This window comes from Tachypleus tridentatus, chromosome 8, assembly GCF_004210375.1.
Source record: "Tachypleus tridentatus isolate NWPU-2018 chromosome 8, ASM421037v1, whole genome shotgun sequence".
NCBI classification, from domain to species: domain Eukaryota; kingdom Metazoa; phylum Arthropoda; class Merostomata; order Xiphosura; family Limulidae; genus Tachypleus; species Tachypleus tridentatus.
Genome location: NC_134832.1, coordinates 153,803,399 through 153,828,516, shown reverse-complemented (window position 1 = coordinate 153,828,516; position 25,118 = coordinate 153,803,399). Strand labels below are relative to the sequence as shown.

Sequence of the window (25,118 nt, the reverse complement as noted above, 5' to 3'; positions counted from 1 at the left end):
AGTCCAGGTGTGAAATATGTGGTTCAAAGCATAGGTTGTATGTTCAGTGCAAGAAAGGTGAAAGATATTTAATTCAACACACAGCACCTACCATGAAGCATGGAGGAGGGGTGTTTTTTTCTGCTGAGGCAACAAGAGATATTTGCAAAATGGATGGAATAATGAACCAGCACAAATACCATTGGTTACTGATCTGTCATGGTTGTTTAAAAATTGATAGAAACTTCTACTACCAAGAAGATAATGATTCCAAACACTCATCCAACCTATGCAGAAATTACTTACCTAAAGAAGAAGCTGCCCGAGTCATTTCAAGTGATGCAATGGCTACAGACAGCCCTGGTTAAGCAGGTCTGGGATTTGATAGATCAAAATCCAGACAAATTAAAATTTACTTCCTAAGAAACTTTATGGAAGTGTATTAGATACATTTAGAGTCAAATCCCAACACTTTGATTAAGCACATTTCAGCAATGCCTGAAAGACTATCTACAGTTATTAAAGTAAAAGGGAGACACACAAAATATTAACTGTTTGATTAAGTCAAGCACTTCCACAAAGTTTCTGTTCTATTAAATATGAAGATTAATAAACTGTTCATGTTTCATATGTGATTTATCATCCATTGTTCTTTGAAAGTAGCCTTTTGTACATTACTATGTACCATAAAATATACAGGGACTGAAAAAAATTTAATATGTGACTTTCTGAGATTATAAAGGTTATACACATGTGGTATACACACTGTAAGAAAGAGTGAAGTATCTTCACATGGATATCACTTTGACTTGTCTAAGTCTGAATTACACTAACACAGTCAACTGACAGATATTCTGAGTAAATGGAACACATCTGAATTTCTCTATAGAGTAGACCTCTACCCTTGAGTAAAGAGACTGCTGGAACACATCTGAATTTCTCTATATAGACCTCTACTCTTGAGTAAAGAGACTGCTGGAACACATCTGAATTTCTCTATACAGCAGACCTCTACTCTTGAGTAAAGAGACTGCTGGAACACATCTGAATTTCTCTATACAGCAGACCTCTACATTTTACTCAATGTTGCTAAATCAGAAATGTAGGGTCAAAATAATAAAAGAGCACATAGTAAATTCAGAATTGTAATGAATCTTCCCTCTCCAACATGTGGTCAGTCCAAGAGACACTGAGTTATACACCACATAGTGTTATCTGTGAAATAAAAGCGAAAGCTTCTCTTGAACTGAGAAAACTTGAATGCTGAGATGTTAGGAAAAACTAAATAATCATCTTTAATTTCTACAAAGGGTCAACTTGTTCTCATGTAACTAAATATTCAGTTAAGTGAGTGTTGACTTGTTATGTTACTTGTTCACTGCAGGTTCAGTCTGTGGTATGCGATGTTTAATTGTGTCAAGCTATCTTTCTCAGATAGCATCTACTGCATATTATCCATATAAAACGTTTTAACAATAAAATTTAATAAAACAACAGAGATATTTCTGGTACTATTGTAGGTTAACATTATTATTAAAACAACTTACAACATCACTAAAACATGTTTTATGTATAGTGCTGCTATCTTGTAAGGAAAACTCTAATAATAGTTTGTACAGTAGATATCCTGCATAAAACTAAAATGACATTAAGACACATTGTAATGTGTGGTGTTTTCAAACCAACCTGCAGGACAGACACATTATGTGCTACTAAAAGGAGTGATTGTTCAGTGACTTTTCATTTTCTTTAGCTCGGACTGTGATAACTCAAACTACTCACAGTTACCAGACCCTTATTTCATATACCAAATTTTAAAGGAACCTATTAAGAAGTACATAATACATAAAATATCCAATTTTGAATTTTTTTTTCTTTCTTTGACATCTCATATTTTGTTTCACCCACCACCACACCTAAGTTTAACACAAAATGTGGTCTGGCTAACAAACAGATTAAGTCATGCATTAACTCCTTTTTAGACTGCATCTTTTTTTAACACAAGGTGTTTTTGATTGGATTAAAGAATATACTACAATATAATGCTTTACCATTGTTAACAAGGCATCATCTGCATGATACTGCTACATTAAAGGCTTATTGTTGTGTGTTAGTTTTTACTCCCAAATTTAGCTGCTTCCAGTTTTTCATAAGTCAGTTGGTGAACAGTTGAAATCAATCTATATCACCTTTCTGATCAAGCTGAATGAACCATAACCTGTAATTTGTGTCATTCAACATTTAACTTTGTGTTGTTAGCTATAAAACATAAGCAATCCATCAATGCCAACAGAACAAATAACCACATGAACTACAAAATAACCTAACAAGTTTTATTTTCAGCATAAAATAATGCTGTGTCCTTTGCAAAGAATCAAACCCCATATTTTAGTGTTCTAAATCAATAAACTCACCACAAACTCCTCAAGAGACATCCTAACACAAATAAAACAATGTAATATACCAAAACCTAGTAGTAAGTCTACTTTTATATCAGAAAACGTGTTAGTCAAAATGTCAGCTATCAAAGGCTCACATGTTAATATACCAAACACTAGCAGTAACTTACCTTTATACCATAGTAAGTGTGGGTAAAAATGTCAGCTATCAAAAGTTCAAGGCCCAGCATGGCCAGGTGGGTTAAGGCACTTGACTCATAATCTAAGGGTCACGGGTTCACATTCCCATCACACCAAATATGCCTGCCTTTTCAGCCATGGGGGACGTTATAATGTGACGGTCAATACAACTATTCGTTGGTAAAAGAATAGCTCAAGAGTTGGCAGTGGGTGGTGATGACTAGCTGCCTTCCCTCTAGTCTTACACTGCTAAATTAGGGATGGCTAGCACAGATAGCACAGTAACTTTGTGCAAAATTTAAAAACAAACAAACAAAGGCTCACATGTTAATATAGCAAAGACTAGCAGTAAGTTACCTTTATACCATAGTTAGTGTGAGTAAAAATGTCAGCTATCAAAGGCTCACATATTAACATACCAAAACTAACAATAAGCATACTTTTATACCAGGATAAGTGTTAACAAAAATGTCAGCTATCAAAGTCTCAAGTGTTAGTATACCAAAATCTAGCAGCAAGCCTACTTTTATACCAGAATAAGTGTTAGTAAAAATGTCAGCTATCAAAGTCTCAAGTGTTAGTATACCAAAATCTAGCAGCAAGCCTACTTTTATACCAGAATACGTTAGTAAAAATGTCAGCTATCAAAGTCTCAAGTGTTAGTATACCAAAATCTAGCAGCAAGCCTACTTTTATACCAGAATCGTTAGTAAAATGTCAGCTATCAAAGTCTCAAGTGTTAGTATACCAAAATCTAGCAGCAAGCCTACTTTTATACCAGAATAAGTTAGTAAAAATGTCAGATATCAAAGTCTCAAGTGTTAGTATACCACAATCTAGCAGCAAGCCTACTTTTATACCAGAATACGTTAGTAAAAATGTCAGCTATCAAAGTCTCAAGTGTTAGTATACCAAAATCTAGCAGCAAGCCTACTTTTATACCAGAATACGTTAGTAAAATGTCAGTTATCAAAGACTCGCATGTTAATATACCAAAACTAGCAGTAAGCCTACTTTTATAACGTGTTAGTCAAAATGTCAGCTACTGTGATATTTAACTTCAATCTGTAGATAATATATCGTTTTATTACTTTTCTCACTTTCTCTTTGAGCTAATAATGTGTCTGGCTAGATATTGTAGAAATGAGGTGAATCAAATGTTGTTCATAAGTGAAAAAACTGGCTGCAGTATTCTTATCACTGTACTTCCTTATTACAGTTTCACCATTAAATGAACCAGTTAATGTAAGGGGAGAAAAGTTTAAAATAGAATTTGTTGTTAATCACCAAATAAAACCAATGAAATTAATGAGAAATTCTGTGGCTTAATGAATAATTCAACTATTAATGATGTTGAAGTTATGTCAGATTTCAAGTATATAGACTGGATTTTAAAATTTTCAGGATAGTTTTCTTCGACAATAGTGAGGAAACTGACTAGGAATAATGCTATTTTAGATTTATTAACTTCTAATAAAGAAATGGTTGACAGAGATTAGAAAACATTTGTTGGAAGCGATATTTACATAAGATGTTCACTGTGCATGAAGACATTCACTTACACTAGATGTTTCACTGCATATTAAGACATTCACTTACACTAGATGTTTCACTGCATATTAAGACATTCACTTACACTAGATGTGTCACTGCATATTAAGATATTCACTTATACTAGATGTTTCACTGCAGATTAAGATATTCACTTATACTAGATGTTTCACTGCAGATTAAGATATTCACTTATACTAGATGTTTCACTGCAGATTAAGACATTCACTTATACTAGATGTTTCACTGCAGATTAAGACATTCACTTATACTAGATGTTTCACTGCATATTAAGACATTCACTTATACTAGATGTTTCACTGCATATTAAGACATTCACTTATACTAGATGTTTCACTGCATATTAAGACATTCACTTATACTAAATGTTTCACTGCAGATTAAGACATTCACTTATACTAAATGTTTCACTGCAGATTAAGACATTCACTTATACTAAATGTTTCACTGCAGATTAAGACATTCACTTATACTAGATGTTTTGCTTCACATGAAGATAAAAATAATGGGGTTGTGGTTTCAAATTTCTAAAAAGTAAATATTGAAGAGATGAAGCAAGAACTGCATACTGTGAATTGGGTAACTGTATTAGTTGGAAATACTGATCAAATGTAGAGGGTTGAAATACATTCTTAAATATTCAAGATAAGCATGTTTCTTATAGGAAAATAATGGCTGCAAATAAGAAAATAAGAGATTGGCTTACAAAAGATAAAATTAAAGAAAATAATTTTATTTACAAGAAGTTTAAACTGCTTGCAATAATGGATATTTGAAGGATTATAAAAGATTAAGAGAGTTGGTCAAATGGAAAATTAGGAAATCAAAATCTATATGACAAAAGGTTGACTCAAAATATAAAAATTAACAGTAAGGATTTCTTCAGATAAAATAAGCAAAACATTAGGATGTGAATAGGGCTTTAGAGAAATAACGCAAGAAGGCTAACAATTGATGATTATGGGATGGCTGGTTTTTTTAAAATTCTATTGTTCTTCAATTTGTACTAAATGTAAACAAGATCTAGGTGTAATTGTTGATCAGTATCTTAAGACATCCAAGCAACATAGTGTTGCTAGTGGTAGGACAAATAGAATTTTAGGTTGTACCAACATAAATATTGATTACAAGTCTATAGAGGTTATAATGCCATTGTACAAGTCACTGGTTAGGCACATCAGGAGTATCATGTTCAGTCTTGGGCTCCTTACTATAAGGACTGGAGAGAGAGTTCACAGTAGGGCTACTGTGATGTACACGCTGTTATATCAAGACAGGTTGAGCTGTTTGAAATTTTATTTTGATAAAAAAAGCTGATTGAGGCATTTAAGAGTGTTAATGGAAGTGTTAGGGTTTAATCATTTTTCATATTTAATGTGAGAATAATAACACCAGGTGACCATTAAATTTTAGCAGGGCAGAAGTCATCTTCAGTTAAGACAGCTTTACTTTAACAAAATGGTTAATGTAATTAATTTAAGAAAAGTTTTGATAAGGACTGGCTTTGAACATTATCTATCAGAGTTTAGTACTGTGAATGGGACAACCTACATGAACCAGCAGTTTCCTTAAATTATGTACATATTTACATAAAGAAAACTTCAATAACATTATAATGATAATTATACTAACTTTAGAGTGAAAGTAAACAAAGAAATGATAGATCACTCATAAATTAACAGTTGGGTGAACAACTTAAATATTTACAATATAAATAAACAAACTTGTTACTCATCTAAAAAATTACACTTATTAATTTTAATTAAATAACAATCTCAATGAAAATTAAGGTTATCCGTTATGGTTAACTAATTAAACGTAATGTTACATTTTTCCCTATGTTTTAAATTTTACAGACAGCAAAACTTACACTGTTCTTTGGCTTGTTGCAGTGTATCTCCAGTAAAGCGTACAAAGTTATCTCCAGCATACTGCAACCTGAAATACAAATAATATTCATTCATTTGTGGCAAGTATAATTTATAAAAGTCCAATAACTCAATCTAAAATACACAAAATTGAACAATTTCAATATTTTGCTCTATAAAGTATGAGTGAGAATGATTTCTTATCTAGTTGTATCAATTAATAATTTTTTTCAGTTTTTATTAAACTATTTTAAAGGTAAGTTGAAAAAACAGACACATCAATTTTATTTATAAAGTTTCCCTGCAGTCTCTATTTAAACATATAAAAGGAAAAATTAATTTTTAATACAGTTAATAAGAAAACATCTTGATAATAAAGTGTAATTATTAACCGATCTAAAGATAGGATTGTCAACTTTGATATTTTTATTTTAGAAATCCAGAGGAAACCAGACATGTTAAATATAACAAGTGTTAACTGGATAATACATGTATACAATGTTTTGGTAACTGGATAATATGGGCATAAAATATTTCAATAACTGGATAATACATGAACGCAATATATATGTAAAAACGGCTCATTTGGGTTGAGAAAATTTTTTTAGAGGAGGCGAACAACGTTTCGACCTTCTGCGGCCATCGTCAGGTTCACAAAGAAAGAAAGATGACCGAAGAAGGTCAAAACGTTGTTCGCTCCTCTACGTAAAAAAATTTTCTCAACCCAAACGAGCCGTTTTTACGTATATATTTTTCTCTACAAGTGGATTTTCTCAACATCACATGAACACAATATTTCAATAACTGGATAATATAAAAATACAGTATTTTGGTAACTGGATAATACAGGCATTCAATGTTTTGCAATGCAAATTAAAAAATAAAAACATTTAGAAACAATCTTTAAATTAAGGTTAGAATATGTGATAACAGTTAGGATGGTTTAATACCATTAAAATATACATTTATTTATTTATTATTCTGCTTTCTTGGTTTTCCCATCACATTTTAACAGAAAAACAATGGCAACTTTAAACATTTTTCCCTACATATATGTATCTCATAACTGGTAATTTTACATCTTGATACAGTGTGTTTATAAACTTGGTAACTGTACAGTATTTTGACCACAGAGAAATGAACTGAAAAACTTCAGATCAAGATACCTACTCTTCTGGATCTTTCTTTGTACCCTTGTGAGGATTGTCTCTCATTGACCTAGTTTTGGGATCATAGTATGCAGAATTGGGATCCAAGTTCCTCAGGTACTAAAATCCAAGAGTACAAATTATAATACATTATTACATACAAGAATCACAGTTCTCACACAGAAAAACATCAGTTTCATACTTGATAGTACCAATACAGTGGTACATTTGTATTCTTTAGAAAAGGATCACACAACTTTTGTACCACTGGAAGTCTGAGGTTGGTTAACATTATAAATAAACAGTATCAATTACAAGACAGTATACTTAACAATAAAGAAACTGAAATAACTTTTACTTGGATATAAAATTGTGGCTATTAGTGTTGGGTTACCTTAAAATACAGATGACCAAAATCAAAAGACTAAATAAGACATGAAACAAAGAATTCCATAGCAGGCCTCTCAAGTAATAAATGAAATTGTTGGAAAATGCCACAACAGCTTTTACATTTTATCTTCTCTGTGCAGCTGAAAAATTAGTAAAGTGGGCCAAGTATCAGCATATAGCAGTCTCTCACACAGATAAATTACTACATACTTCACATGACAGATGTATAGCAGTCTCTCACACAGATAAATTACTACATACTTCACATGACAGATGTATAGCAGTCTCTCACACAGATAAATTACTACATACTTCACATGACAGATGTATAGCAGTCTCACACACAGATAAATTACTACATACTTCACATGACAGATGTATAGCAGTCTCACACACAGATAAATTACTACATACTTCACATGACAGATGTATAGCAGTCTCTCACACAGATAAATTACTACATACTTCACATGACAGATGTATAGCAGTCTCACACAGATAAATTACTACATACTTCACATGACAGATGTATAGCAGTCTCACAAACAGATAAATTACTACATACTTCACATGACAGATGTATAGCAGTCTCTCACACAGATAAATTACTACATACTTCACATGACAGATGTATAGCAGTCTCTCACACAGATAAATTACTACATACTTCACATGACAGATGTATAGCAGTCTCACACACAGATAAATTACTACATACTTCACATGACAGATGTATAGCAGTCTCACACACAGATAAATTACTACATACTTCACATGACAGATGTATAGCAGTCTCTCTCACAGATAAATTACTACATACTTCACATGACAGATGTATAGCAGTCTCACACACAGATAAATTACTACATACTTCACATGACAGATGTATAGCAGTCTCACACACAGATAAATTACTACATACTTCACATGACAGATGTATAGCAGTCTCTCAGACAGATAAATTACTACATACTTCACATGACAGATGTATAGCAGTCTCACACACACACAGATAAATTACTACATACTTCACATGACAGATGTATAGCAGTCTCACACAGATAAATTACTACATACTTCACATGACAGATGTATAGCAGTCTCACACACAGATAAATTACTACATACTTCACATGACAGATGTATAGCAGTCTCTCACAGATAAATTACTACATACTTCACATGACAGATGTATAGCAGTCTCTCACACAGATAAATTACTACATACTTCACATGACAGATGTATAGCAGTCTCACAAACAGATAAATTACTACATACTTCACATGACAGATGTATAGCAGTCTCTCACAGATAAATTACTACATACTTCACATGACAGATGTATAGCAGTCTCACAAACAGATAAATTACTACATACTTCACATGACAGATGTATAGCAGTCTCACAAACAGATAAATTACTACATACTTCACATGACAGATGTATAGCAGTCTCACACACAGATAAATTACTACATACTTCACATGACAGATGTATAGCAGTCTCACACACAGATAAATTACTACATACTTCACATGACAGATGTATAGCAGTCTCACACACAGATAAATTACTACATACTTCACATGACAGATGTATAGCAGTCTCTCAGACAGATAAATTACTACATACTTCACATGACAGATGTATAGCAGTCTCACACACAGATAAATTACTACATACTTCACATGACAGATGTATAGCAGTCTCACACACAGATAAATTACTACATACTTCACATGACAGATGTATAGCAGTCTCACAAACAGATAAATTACAGTAAGTTTTAGACTTGTTCATAATTAAAACTTTCTTGCTTATTTTCCACCAATTTATACTCAAGAAATGTAAAATATTTCAAAGGTTCAAACACTGTAAGAGAACTCCACATTAGACAACACATACAATAAGCTTCTAAAATAATAGACAAGAAACAAACAGACAAATATGTCCATATGTTTTATAAGCCTTAATTATTGTTGAAATATTGATAAAAACAAAAGGATACCCATTGCAAATCCTTCTAAAACTGACACACAGTTTGGTATTTCTACTATTCCAACTTAATCAGACAGTCTTAAACTCATTATTAGACATTCACTGTCATAATTTAATGATAACAAACAAAAGCTGTAGTTGACTTTTCCTTGATCGTATATTAACCTACATTATTTTGTAGAACTTCGTTTTACAAATGCTAAATTGTTTTAACATCTAGGAAACTACCAGACCAATGTTATCATTTCAAATAATATTTAATTTAGTAAAGAATGAAATATTTAAACTTTTTGATGCTTCGTGGCTACATCAATTCCAATTTTGTTTTAAATATTTCACTAAATGTCAGAAAACATAAGGAAAAAAAGCCCACATCATAACCTACAGTAAAATGTAAAACTTCTAATTTCAGCAACTTAGTTAAAATACTATTACATTTCAACTCTACTAAACTAAAAATCTGTAACTAATAAAGTATTTTGAAATATTTTAACCACATAAAAAACTTCAGTTTATCAATTTTATTTTCAATTAACACTAAATGTATAATCATAAAAACTTTCTATCATTACACTCAAGATCAGAATTTAGTTTCTTAAAATTAATGTATTTTAGTTTCAACTTGTATAAAGAATTTTACAGAGAATCTAGGAATAGTTTAATACACAAACACATATATCTTTCCATCCAAACAACTTAGACACTTGATATATTTTATTTCACTAAAAACATGTTATTTCTGTAACAAAGTTTCTTTTACATTTACTGTAATTTTCTCCCAAAGAGTGAAAATAGAAAAATTCAAAAAAACATCCTTGGAAACAGTTCTACAGTTTCACAAGTCATACCTTAGCAATATCTTCACGAATTCGCAAGTTTCGAACAGTAATTCTCTGTTTGCTGTCGACTTTGGTTCCAGGCATGTCAGCATTATCAGCATATTTTTCTTCATCATCATCCAGATCACTATCCACGTCATTATTCTATTAGACACAAAAACATTAAATACAACAATGGCATAACATTGGTAAAAAAACAAAGAATGTTATTATGTGATAATATTGTGAAATGTAGTAGTGTGCTACTGTTTGTTAAACTACAGTAGAGTACAACTTTTGGTACATACAATAAGCTTTATATTCCCTGTTTTAAATGATTTTATTTGTCACAGTAACTTTCAAGGTTCCTCCTATCCAAACATCAACAGGAGTAAACGTAATAAAATATTGTGACACAGTATTAACCCTTTTGACCCAGCAGCCATTTTTAAATTCCTTCCTGCATTAGTACTGTGTTAGTATGTTTTATTTGTTTATTTTAAAAGAAACATTAAAACAGCAATTAAACCTGCAGGTTTTGCTGTCATGATCCATTTGCAAATACAAATCTCAACTATTAAAAGTTATTATACATACAACTGTGAGAAACTAGAAAACACTGTTATTTTAAACAGTTGAACACCCCTAAATAAATGTATTTTATTACTATCCATAATCATTTCTCCACATAAGATAAACTGCGATTGTTAATAGAAGACTAGTTAAAATAGTGAATACTTTACATACAGAGTCACTTCTTTCCCTCTCTTTACTTCTCTGTTCCTATTAAATAATCTGTAACCATGTGTTTCAAAGGAACTTCTGTCATCAAAATCATCTCCATTTAACCATGTTTCAGTTATTCCCATTATATCTAAATCTTTGTTTCCTACAAGTGCCATAAAGTTATCTATTTTATTTCTTACACTTCCAGCATTACTATAGTAACAGTTAAGCCGATCCTTATGATTTTTATACTTATTTCCTATGTTAAACTTTCCTCTACCTTTTAATTTAGTTTATCTTTGCTCTCACCACTATCTAGTCTTAATTTAAAACTTTCCTTAGAGCTGAGTTAATAGCTCTTGCAAACATGTCAGACTCTTTACTACTTATGTGTAAACCATCCATTTCCTCCTACCAATGAACCGATCCTACAAGTCCAACCAGCTAACCTTACATATTAATTTTAGTCCAGCATTTAGCCCTACTCAAAATATCATCTCCACAATTAATTCTTGACAGTAGCCCTGACATTACAGCCTTTATCTCTAAATGATTTTATCAACCCCTTGTACTTATTAATTAGCTCCTCTGAGTTACTGTTCCATATACTGTCAGCCCCTAGATGCACAAGAAAATCTGCATCATTTCCAGTCCCCTTCATTATCTCTCTTGTTCTTTCAGTTGTCTTCCACTTGTGCCCCAGAGTATCATAATCTAACTCTTCTCTCCCTATTTACCCTACAGACTATTTTATCTATATGACATATTAGAATCACCTGTAACTATAACCTCCTTAAGTTCATATTGCATATCCTTTATTATTCATTCTGTTTTCACACCCTCCAATACTTCCTCGTCTACATAAACCAAGGGCTAAAACTTGTTGCTCAATAGAATAGGGTCTTTACAAATACTTTAATACTACCCTTTGTGAATCTCATTGTTAATCTTAGCTGATGACTTCCTTACATGTAAAAACTAAAGCTCCTCCTGAAGTCCAGCCATCATTTCTCACTGTTTATACTTCAACTTAAGCTCCTCCTGAAGTCCAGCCCCATCATTTCTCACTGTTTATACTTCAACTTAAGCTCCTCCTGAAGTCCAGCCATCATTTCTCACTGTTTATACTTCAACTTAAGCTCCTCCTGAAGTCCAGCCCCATCATTTCTCACTGTTTATACTTCAACTTAAGCTCCTCCTGAAGTCCAGCCATCATTTCTCACAGTTTATACTTCTCTTTGTCTATTTTCTCAACTTTAGTTAGGATAGCCTCCAACTTTTCATCCATCCTACAAACTCTACATACAACTTGAACATCCTCACTACTAGCTTCCTTCAAAGTGCATAGAAGTAGAGAGTTCCCAATAAAATCTATTCATTGCACCTATTTCACCTAACAAACTGGGAACACTTAACCTCTCCAATCTGGACTGAAAACATTCACCCCCAGAGGTGAGGAACTGCAGGAAGGAAGTTTGATATTTCAGTGAGTTAGAAGTTCATACATATACATATATCCCAGTTACGAATACAGCCATAGGAAAAACCGAGGATGAAGAGACCACTCTCATGGGGAGAACCTGGTTGGGACTTGATAAGCAATCAGCCACAAGATTCATAACTCCTGGAATGTGTCATGTTGTGGTTGGTGGTCAAGTACATATCCAGATTCTGAAAAGAGATATGGATTTTAACCCACCTCAACAGGAACTAAAGGATATACTACAGAGGTTCCAGGATACAGAAATGGAGAATAGCTACTTCAACTGATCACCACATCAAAATCTCTGAGATATTGAGGAAAGCCCCCAAGGAAGTATATGTAAATAAACAAGACTTGGTACAAGGCAGAGGAGTGGAAATCCCATCACAGTCGACTCCCTGTTGAGCCACCAAGCACGGCAGCCTTGATCCCAGGTAGAAAAACAGTCCAAAGTATGTTGGGAAAAGTTCTACTAGACAAGAAACATCCAATAAAAGGAATGCAGGTGCAGCTAACTTAAGGGGAGTAGAACTTCAGAGAAGTCTACAATCCCAAAAAGAGAGACTGCCTGTTCCATATCCTGGAACCAAAACGAAGAAGGCTGGGTTCGAGTGAGGTGAAGAAATTCCCCATATGAATAAGATACTGAAAGTCGATAGTAAAGAGAGCGAAGTGAGGCCGAGATGGCTTTGAGTGAAAGTTGGTAGTACTGTTACAGACATAAAGGAAGAGTGCTAGTAAATGATATACAATAAGACATATTTCTATACACATACAAAATGCTCACTTTCATGCTCATAACTCATCTCTGCTGAAAACAAACAGGTATGGGCTAAACTTTACAGAACAAAATTTACAACAACATTTTTATGAATTAATATTCTTGACGTCAAATGTTCTATCTGGATGACGAGTTGAACTAAACAAGAATTATGTGCAATAGATTTCCTGAACTAAACAAGAATTATGTGCAATAGATTTCCTGAACTAAACAAGAATTATGTGCAATAGATTTCCTGAACTAAACAAGAATTATGTGCAATAGATTTCCTGAACTAAACAAGAATTATGTGCAATAGATTTCCTTAATGTTGAAATAAGATACTCTTCTTCATGAAAAATGTGACTTGTAAATTTTAAGATCTCATAAAAATAGTGAAAAGGTAACCATATGTGACATACAAGTCAAATGTTTCATGAAGGGTAGCCTATTTCAACATTAAAGAAATCTATTGCATATAATTCTCATCAGTATACTATATGAATAAACTAACAGCTTTTAAATGTGTGCTTCACTTCTCCAGTGTTAGACGATTTTATATCAGGAAATCAAAATACCAAATTATGTGCCTCTATATAAGTTTTGTTTCATTATTCTGATATCCAGAGAATCACCTGCTATCTCTACAATTATTCTGATAATATTAAATAAATACCTGTTCTCTGATCACTGTAATCTCTCCAGACAAGAGATCTTGTTTCAAACGTTCTTCCTTCTGTTCTCGTTTTGCCTAGAAGTATGAATTTATACACTTGAATGACATCTATCTGAACACCTCTCAAGCTTTTTTGTATTTAACTGAAAAAATACATAATAAATTATCTTACTCTAATACTAAAAACTGGAGAAATCACATTGTAACCAGTAATACTTTCAAGAAACATGTAAAAAGCTATGGCTAAACCTTATATTACCAAAATACAAGTTTTCTCAAACCATAGTTTGATTGTGAGAGACAAAATTCTCCTAAATTAAATGGCATAATATTTTGAACACCAGAATATCATTACTAAATTTGTAAGCCCTGTGAAACAAGAACAAAATTTTAAATGTACAAAACAAATGTATACATAAACAATATGCTAGCATGAGTATTTTAATATTATACATTTTATTTTCTGATTCAAAATAGAAGGGAAGTGAAATGGACAACTCTTATTTTGCTTGAACAATCATGTTTTCACCAAATATACGGTGTTGATCATACAAATAATAATACAAGCCTTCTGTTAATTGTAAGGAAGTATTTAATCACTTCATTTCTAGTGTTAGGTATAGCTGGCAAAATACACTGACTGTTGAAAAATATGTTGTGATTTGTAATATTGAATAATTAAGGGCTTTTCAACATAGCATTAAAACCAACAAAATCTCAGTTTCCTGCACTTTGAAACTTCTTTAGTACCTTTGTCATTAGAATAAATAATCAGCCAACTACTGCTACACTTGTTAAGTCATGTGATACTTAATTTTTTCAAACTTAACATTCTGCCTTACAAACTTGTAAGTTAACCTCAGTGAGGTCAATAAACAGGAGTACTTTAAACATTCTATATTCTTTCACTGTTTCACATGATATACACACTAGCTTCTTTCACACACTGCACGTGGTACCAGGATAGTTATTTCACACCTTATATTTTATCAGTATGTTCATTCAAGCAGATGAACCCTTATGACATGCCCTCACTACAAGAATATGGGGATTCTAAACTGGCTCATTCAATTGTCAATAAGGATCAGTGAAGCATTGCCATAACATTGAAATTTACATTCTATGGAAGAATTAGATTATGAAATAGAAAAAAGATACTATTCTCTTGTCCTAACACTTCTGCACAATACTGTATGTGATAATTTTATTCATACAATATGACCAATATTTCTTTATTTGAAAAATTAACAGTAATTTTATTAACTTTATTTCAGCATAAATATAACACAGCTTAAATTTATATACACACACACATACACTAAGTTAATTAAAAATAAAATCACAAAAAACTTAAAAATTAAATACCCATATTTTGCATGAAGACATGTCTTTACAAGTTAGCTTTTTCATGTATCATTTACATAATGTATGCTAACTTATTCTGAAATTCCTGTTGTATTATTAAAGAACGCTTGTCAGCTAAATGTGCAGTTTTCAACCGATTGTAGTTGTGATTTTGTCATTTAATATGAACATATATATTTTCATGTTACACTCACTGTTTAATTGTTTCAATAATTCTCTTCTGGATCACACTATTATAATTTTGATAAATTATCTTTACTTTAATGAAAATCATAGTGTTTTCCAACCTCTTCTACTTTAGCATATTCGTCCACAATGGCCTGATAACATGATGGATCAAAACCATTCCATCTATCACGTTTCCCATCATAATCTAAGGATAAATTGGGAAGATGTACTTCATCTGGAGCAATGTCTTCTGATGTGAACTTAGCACCGACTTTTCTTGGTCGCTGAATAAATAAAAAAATTAAAACACTTAAGGCCAACTGACCATAAAATGAATGCAGATTGTAGCTTTATTAGAATAAAAAATCATAAGTGTTACAGTTTATTAAATATCAAATACTCAATATAACAATCATTATTCATTTTAAAATTAAAATACATAATTTTCAAAACTTGCAAGCATTAATTAAGAAGCATGCCCTTCTCAAGCTGATCCAATAATGAGTCCCCTTATGGTAGCATCCAATGGGAATTCATGGAGTGTAACACCATATTCCATGAAAAAGGACAGTGGCATACCTCTGGAAGACTGTCTTGTCCATACCAGGGTACACTATTTCCTCCTAAAGAATGGAAAGCGTTCATACAATGGGAGGAAAATATAATGCACAGTTTCCATGATCCATCACCATAGCAGTTAGCAGTGTTAAGTGATAAGAGCTCCCATGCTCTATTAGAGATAAACGGGGGAACTGAGAGCACATGGAGAACCTAGAAGAGCTCATATACATAAGACAGTGCAAAACCATATTTTTAAAAGCAGATCAGCAATAGAGTTTGTACTTGGTATGAAGGATGCTTTACTAATAACAGTTCATGAGTGGCTGATCTGGATTGGGCCCTGTTTAGGATAAAGGATATTTCAAGTGATCTTGTGAAACAACCCACCTCACTGATGAGCACTGTACCAGATCAAGATGGCCTCACACTGTGTGGATTTTTGGTTAAGTATAAACTGGCAGGCAACACTTTCCATTAAATGGAATCCTGTTAGGTACAAAATGGTCTTGTAAAAATAAAATAAAGAAAAAAGAGCTTACCCAGTAAGGGACAATAAGATGTATGGAAAAAAGTTACTGGATATAGTCCATTGTCCACCAAAGAAAAAGTGTCTAAATGATGGAGATAGCATACATCAAAGGAATAAGGTGTTGTCCATAATTACTTTCAATGGACAATGTGTGTGTGTAAGGTGACTAATTCGATGGAAGAAAGCCTAGAATCACCAACATAAATACTCATCAAATAAAGAACACAGATGAGTTCCCTGTACCACTTTAAAAGGATAATAGCAGAAAGAATAAAAGTGGATGAAGTAATCCAAGGGGCTAGAAACCATGATAGGAAGAAGTGTGGGCCAAATAACAACACAGCATACAGACAGGATAGAAGGAACAATTATAATTCAAGTAAAAAGACAGAAAAGAATAATAGAAGGAAGAGAAACAGGTGTGAACACGTGGTCCCCTCGTGAGGCACATGGTCAAGTTAGAGAATGTCAGAATACTGATGACCATAAGAAAATAAGACGAAGATACAGACATTAACCCTTAGTTGCAGCTTCCTTACATTGCGAGTACATAATATAGTTCTTGTCAAATTTCATTCCAAAAATAAAACTAGTAAATGAAATTGTTTGACACTTTACAGGAACTTTCTTAAAGACTTCTAGTTTCAAAAAAAATGAAATATTTAATGTCAAACTTGTTTCTTTAAACCTATCACCATAAATATCCTTTGTTTCTCATGTTAAGAGATTTTAGTAACATTCAAAATTTAATTAAAATATTTCTTGATTATGTTATACTGATTAGTATAGAATAAAAATGAAGCTAATAATTCACATTTTAATAGCCTACAAATTCTTCACTTTATAAGACAATATTTAAAAAAATACTTAATATACCCTAGTTTGAGAAAGGTGACATTTTCTCTAGGCATCCCTTCTCCATTTTATCCATTACCATCTTCAAAGAGTAAAAAATTAAACATAAATTACTCACTATAAAATTATCATTGTTCAGACAAACCATAATTTTTATAGTCTTCAATTTCGTCTGGTTACAGGGCTATCAATAGAAAACCACACGTCTCCTGCCACATTCTCTCTTTCAGGATTTGTTTATGGTTCTCTCTCACCTTTACTTCTGTGTTATTTACAATTTGCTTTTTTACATGTTATTATTATATGTTCTTTGTCACATTATTTGATTAAATAATAAATATTTAGTGCATTACTATCACAAGTATAAACAAAAGTATGGTTAAGTGTCTTTGACAACCAACAGCAAGAAAAAAGAACATTAGGTAAGTACTTTATTTCTTGTTTTTCATATTTATTCTTCATCTATTATAAATTAACTAAACTGTAAAAATAGGGATCTTTTTAGGTTAATCAGTGTTAGATTAGGTAAAATAAATAATAATACTATAATAAAAATATTTCACAAAGCACGCACTTGAGCAGCTTGCAAGTAATGTAATCAAATAGTGTAACATGAGCTGCACATTCCTTAAGTGACTTACAACTTATAATGGTGCTAATAGCAGTTACACACAGTTCAAAGGACAACAAAACAATAACATTTAATTATAAATAGATGTATACTGCTACAAGTTTAAAGTTGCATAAGATAAACAAATGTAGTTTCAATGTTACAATTTGAAGTATTCTTGAAAGAAAAAAAAGGTGTAATTTAGATCGATTTGTTTTTCTTTTGGTGGCTCATGAAAATCTTTTATTATATTATTATTAATTTTACCTATTCTAACCTTAAATAACTTAGAGATTACTATTTTTTTACTTTACTTTTACAATAATAAATATAAAATATACATGAAAAACAGGAGATAAGGTATTTATCTGGGCTTTTGTTTTTATTGTCCCCTGCCAATAACACTTAACCCTACTTTTTATACTGATGGTAATTGTACACTAAATAACTTTCATTTCATTAAATAGTGAAACAAAAAACACAGAATAACAACATTAAATACCAAACAAAGTCCCATAAACATAATCATTTTTTTGGCTTACTTATTGTGAAACAAGAGCTGTTACAAATTCATCAAACTAGTTAATATATTTCCTACTGGAATGAAACACAATGTTATATAACAAGTCATTTAATAGATTAAAATCTTGGCTTTCTGTTTTATTATAAATAATTCAGTGTTAAATGCAAGACAGAACTATTAACAAATCCTGAAAGAGAGGATGTGATAAGTGGTTGTTGCAAGAGGAGGTTTAATTTGATGGCTCTGTAACCAAATAAGATAGAAGACTAAGAAAATTGTACGTCTCAGAACAGCTGGTATGGGTACAAACACTTATCGATAAGCAGAAAACAACATTTGGACCTTCCTAGGTCATCTTCAGGTTAACAAAGAGAGTTTGCAACTGACTGTTGCTGGGCACGTTTATGGACAAGAGAATAAATGGGTACAAGATTGTAGAAGGCGTTGCAGTTGGAAGTTAGGTTATTAATTAATATAGGTAAAAAGGTGTTCCTTTATATTGGTTTAATTTGGTTTTAGTTGTTGTATAAGTAGAGCTTCTCTGATTTTGCATTTGTTTATATTTGATTATCCACTTAGTTTCTGGATGTTTTCTATGGTTATGTCACATATATTTGAGTTGCAGTGTTCAAATATGTGTGAAGGTGCTTGTTTGTGTTCTTTAAATCTGATTTTCATTTCTCTACTTCTTTCTCCAATACAGAAATCATAGCAGTTGTTGCATTGTATTTTATAAATTATGTTGATGTTGTGTTTGTCAGTGTAGTTTTTACATAGTATGAACTTTAGTTTTGTACCTGGTGTTTGAATAATTTTGGTGTTTACTGGAATGTCATGTTATGTTGTAAGTTTTCCCAAATGTTGTTATTTTTCGTTAATGTCAGGAACATATGGTATGCAGCAGTGTAAGGTTTTGTAGTTTGTTTCAAGTGCATTTCTTGTCATTAAGAAAATTATACTTTGTCTAAGTAATAATACTATAGTTAGTAACTGATTTTAAATTTTTTACTAATTGGAAAGGTGATGAATAAATTAAAGAGGATGCCTAGAGAAAAAATTCACATTTCTCACACTAGGTGGAATTCAGTTGTTTTTTTTAATGTTGCTTTTTTAAAATTAAGAACACAAAACTTGTATACTATTAAGATATGGATTATTAGCTACAATAACTGATATAACATAAACAAACAGTAGTTTCAATTCAATTTTGAAAGTCATAAAAAACCTTGTGGACTGAGCAGTAAAAGATGACTGTGGCAAGATGGATAGTATAAAAACATTAACAATTTATTTCTCTATATTTATCCATCAGATAACATCATCAATTGATAAAATACAACAAAATGTTATCACATTCCAAAAAATTTAAAACCTTATGTCTACAGAAGCTTCAGATAACCCTGAGATAAAAAACATTTTACATAAATTCTTCATGGATCATATGAACAAAAAACCAAACACGTGCTCCAAGGCAGAAAACAAAATGATAACCACAAGTTAATGCACTCTACATTAATCTGCACAAAGTTTAGATGAAAATGTACTACACACCTCAACACAGTCTTTCTTTTTATGAGTCATGGCTCCACAGTTCTCACAAGCATTTTTTCTATATCGGGAAGCTACTCCAAGCTGTAAATTAGAACACTCAGTCTTAGTTTGTGCTTAGTTTATAATTTACTAGAACTACAGTATCCAAGGCACATAAAATTAAACTATTCCTACTTTTTTATGTGATAATTTCACATTTAGTTTTAACCACACAAACAGTCTTTACTTTAAATATTTATTCTTAGATTTGTTTCTTTCAGCTAATTTCCAAACATACTGTTTTAAGTAACTTGAATAATTTGAATGTGTGGTTTATTTTCTTAGCCTCACATATTATGTTCAATAAATTGTCATTTCTTTACAACGTATTTATTTCCCAACAATATACAACTATTTTTATTAAGATTCTTACACACACTAATTCTTTATACTGCATTGTTGAAAAAAACCTAACTGTAATTTTGTTTTTCAAATATTGTTTTAAATATTTGGCCACATTTTTGAAGGCTAATCAAAAGTACTACTGTCTTAACAAAGATACAAATAACCAACTTATCCATTTTAAAAGACTTTCAGTTAAGAACTAAGCTTGGGGAGAGAGTACCAGAGTAGTTTTAAAGACTAACCTCACAGGAGACGCTAGTGTAACACGTTTTTATATATGTAAATGAACTAAAAAATGTATGGGTTTGTTGAACATGATCCTGGTAATGTGCAGTTTTTTCAAAGTTAAAAAAACAACTGATTAATGTTGTGTTGGGTAAGTGGTTCATGGCTCAAACATCATCATATTTTATATGATTTAATTTTGTCTGACAAAGAAAATTTTAGCTTAATATTCATGTCTGTTTCATTTTAGTACAGACACATCTCAAATTTATATTCCACATCTATGTTTGAATTCTTGATTTGTTTTCTACATCTAAATTGGGTACAGGAAGAAAACAGAGCCTATACCTTTTAATGCCAGCTGCATCTAATGACTTGTTTTTTCCTGTGTGCATGTAATTACAAAAAAGAGTTAGAACACTGACCAGCCCATCAAGACTTCAATAATCATTTGGAACTTAGCAACAAGGTCAGAAGTAAAAAACCCCAGTAAACTATACCAGTTTCACTGAGAAAACAATAAAAAGTATTTTCTTTAATCTTTCTTTTAGAAAATGTTTTGAAAGTAACTCAAGTTTATTAGAAAAATTTAATTTGTGTTCTTGTAACAGATTATTGGATGTGATTTTTTAATTATCTTGAATAAATAATACAAAGTCCAATGCACTAAAAGAAAAAGAAAAACATTTTTTTCTTCAACTGACAGTTTTATAACTCATGTTATTTCACCACTTAACAATGATAAGTGATATGCCCAAATCACAAGTAAAACTTAGTAAATGTTACGTTATGTGTAACTAATATTTGAATAAACTTGTTTAAGATAATATACTGTCTCATGGTTTGTAATTGGTATCTATTTGGAACAGTAAACATCTATTTGCTATGAACTTGTTTTTTTGCCCTATGTGACTTAAATTTGCATAGATATATAAAGCAGTAACAGGACAAATCTTCAATCTAAGATCAAATTCTTAACTCTTCTGGAATCAAGTGTTCTCTATGTTGTTATTAAATCATGATCTTTTTTTTTTCAATTTCCATAACTCCAAAGTCTGACCTCACATTCATGTTTTGAAACCTAAGAATAATTGATATGTTACTTTACAATGAAGGCTCTGGAGGAAGCTATTGGTTGGCTTACAAAATTCCAGAATGTCATATCACCAGTCAACTCAACAGTAGTGTTCCAGATGACAGATTCAAAAAGTGAGAGTTCTGCAACCATAGAAGTTAAGGAGAGGGCAAAGTGAAATGAATAAAACACCACATGATGTGTGCTCTCCTGTTTCCTCTGGAAAAGATGTGCTTGAGTTTTCATCAAAAGTAAAAATCAACAAAGTAGAACAGTTTTTCCATGACATCAACCAGCACTCCACACACAGACACATGAGATAGCCGTCACTAAAAATACACCAGCACTGGAAATTCTGGCTGAGAGAGCAACCTGTAATTAATCAGGAGTAGCTATTGCTAATGCTTCAGAAGTGAGGACAAAGAAGGTGGACAGAGGTTTGGACATCATCCAATCATGAGAAACACCATCTTTTGAAATGCAGAAAGCTATATATGCAGCTATAAGAGGACTTTTGACATCTCCAAGAAAATCAGATGAGAACTCAGAGGTCCACCAGACTATCAAGGTGCACCTGAGATACAAAGTTGTGTTTGAGTAGTTACTGTCAGTAATCCTACTAAAAACAACTCCAGCTTCTTTAAAAATTAGCCATATATGAGTTATAATATGATTCTATTTACACATTTGATTTTATTTATAGTGTACGTATGTATGTCAGGTATTTTCATTGTTAAGAACTTAGTTTGTAGAACATATACGTATGCTGTAACTTTGTTGTATTGCTCAAGTATACATTGTTTCAAAGTTAATTATCAGTTTACAGAATGTCTCTCTATGTAAATTAATGATACGTGTGTATTTTTGTCACTAGAGGCAGTTAACTACCTTTAAGTTGCTAACATTAAAATTTATTCAGTATTATAGAGACTGGAAAGACTAACTTCAAGTAGTTAGGCTTGTCTCAGCTTTCCTGAGTTTTACTGTATAATTTTACAAGAGGAAAACGAATGAATATGAACTGCACAGATATTTTGAAGAAGGGTTTACAGTTCATTTTAGGATAATTGTAAGATCTTTTAAATTTTACTTCAAATATTATGTCATCTTTTTTTTTTTTAGAAAATGGTTGAGGCTGGGAGTAAGTTTTACTAGAATTATTAAAGTGTACTTATTATTATTATTATACCTACTTTAGGATCTATTAGAACTTTTAAGGGTGGAAGTTGGTAGGACTTTTAGTAGAAATATTTTTACTTCTACTTTTGATATTAGTAAACCTTTTAAGGGTAACTGCTTTCCCACAACTGGCTGCAGACAGTAGGAGTTGAGACATTGTGGGTATAAGCACTCAACTCCATACCCTTAACTGATTTTTCTGACTGCTGACTAGCTTTTCCTCTACATTTGGATTTTGTCTGATAAATGGGATATCTCCAACTCTGAGGAACTATCACCACAGACAATTTCCATTATGATTTCAAAGTTACAACTAAAAATTGCAATAGACTTTATAAAATAATTTTAAGATTAATCTTACATTATAATCATTATTGTTTTATTGTGCAGATTTTAATTACCTATTGACAACTAATGATAATAGTTCTGAAGGAATTTCTTTCACTATATATGCATATACAGATTGCTCTAACATGTACAAAAAGAAGTTTAATAACAATCTGAATGTAAGTCCCTAAAACTGTGTCGTGCACTAAAGGATACACTGTTTACAAAACATGGACAAAGTCGATATAATGCAACAGACAAACAAACTTCCCCAGATATACTCTGAGATTGTTCCACAGGCATTTTTCCTGTCAACTCTTACTGGTGAACTTCCCTTCTAATCAATCCTTGTTCTTTGTAAACTTCAGTGGATTTGGTTTATAATATAATGGGTTCTGTTTTCAGGGTATCACTTTCCTTAAACAATGCTTGTAAATACTTAGATCAATTTCTAACTAAGCCTTTTCACTACTGTGTGTTCAAAATATTTCAAACTAAATACTAAAATAAAATATTTTATTAACATACTTATGAGTTATTAAAACAACTGTTAAACTTAAGCAACTTTAAATATCAGGGTTATTGTCTTTGAAAAGATTTATAACAGTGGGACTTCAACAATTACCATTAACTGTTAATAATATAGTTTAAAATATCTACAAATGTTCTCATATTCCACATGATTTCTAGTATAAGCATTTACACAACAAACACTTTATAAGGTAATTCAGCATGACAGACAAACCTAGGAGTATGATAAACTTCTAAGCACTAACTTTCAAAAATAAATAATTATTTTTTAAGTCACAAAAGTTAAAACTAAACAACATTTACCTTTTCTCCTCGAACATAATACTCTGCAATGTCATTGAACTTCTTTTGCTTTTCGGGTTGGGGACGTTGATGTTTTAAGGTGGGTCCTTTTGACCCAAAGTACCAAGGTGCACTTGCAATATACTGAGGAATGTGAGGATTAATATCTCTGGATAAAAGAATAAAATAGACCAGAGACTTGATTTGTAAGATTCAGGAAACATTCCTTATAATGTACATTCAAACCTTCAAAATATGAAAATAACCATGTGTACCCATTTTTGTTAGTTAAAAAGTAATTATTTGTGATTATGACCCTCATAAACTAACCATCATTTATTACAATGGGACTACTTCTACCTGACCACAGATTTTAACACAGTATCAACTGATTTACCTCCACCTCTTCTGTGTACCTATCTACAACATAATTATACAAATAAAGCCCAGCAGCCACCTCAACCTTCACTACTTGTACCTTCTAAAAGTAGATAGTTTTAATCTCACCATTTGTGAATGACCAAGCTGACTAACACAGTCATCTCTAGACAGTGTGGATCTCTCATCAAAAAGAGTGTCCTCAAAAGCTTTTCACAAGAGTGGTCCACATTTATGTGTAGGGTTTAGTGTGTATACAAATATCTTTTTTTTATGCATGTCCAGCCTTAAATATAGAGGTTGTTTCTGTCTCTCTCTATGGTATTTAGGTACAAATTTTCATTCTGATTGTACTGATCTCAGGGAACGAGAAGTTGGCAGACATGTATGCACAATTCCTTTTCTTCACAGGTTGAACTATAGTGATTTAATAAATATTTTAAATTAGGTGGTCAAATAGATGTAATAACTTTCTGATTGACTGGACAATTTTGTAGATAAAATACTCTCCTCTGGTGGACAGAGGAAAGGGTATTCAGGACAACTTATGGTAGTTTATAGTCCTGATGTGTTGTT

General features: G+C 31.8%; 1 protein-coding gene across 1 annotated transcript in view; it reads right to left on the bottom strand.

Moving 5' to 3' along the window:
- LOC143223778 (pre-mRNA-splicing factor SLU7-like) overlaps positions 1-25,118 on the bottom strand; it is a 50,512-nt gene that overhangs the window by 9,249 nt on the left and 16,145 nt on the right. The window contains exons 3-9 of the mRNA XM_076452198.1: positions 24,186-24,333; positions 20,162-20,242; positions 15,652-15,816; positions 14,000-14,074; positions 10,385-10,519; positions 7,169-7,266; positions 6,001-6,068 (exon numbers count right to left, since the gene is read on the bottom strand). Of these exons, the coding sequence (XP_076308313.1) occupies positions 6,001-6,068; positions 7,169-7,266; positions 10,385-10,519; positions 14,000-14,074; positions 15,652-15,816; positions 20,162-20,242; positions 24,186-24,333 (770 nt within the window). The remainder of the gene's footprint in view (positions 1-6,000; positions 6,069-7,168; positions 7,267-10,384; positions 10,520-13,999; positions 14,075-15,651; positions 15,817-20,161; positions 20,243-24,185; positions 24,334-25,118) is intronic.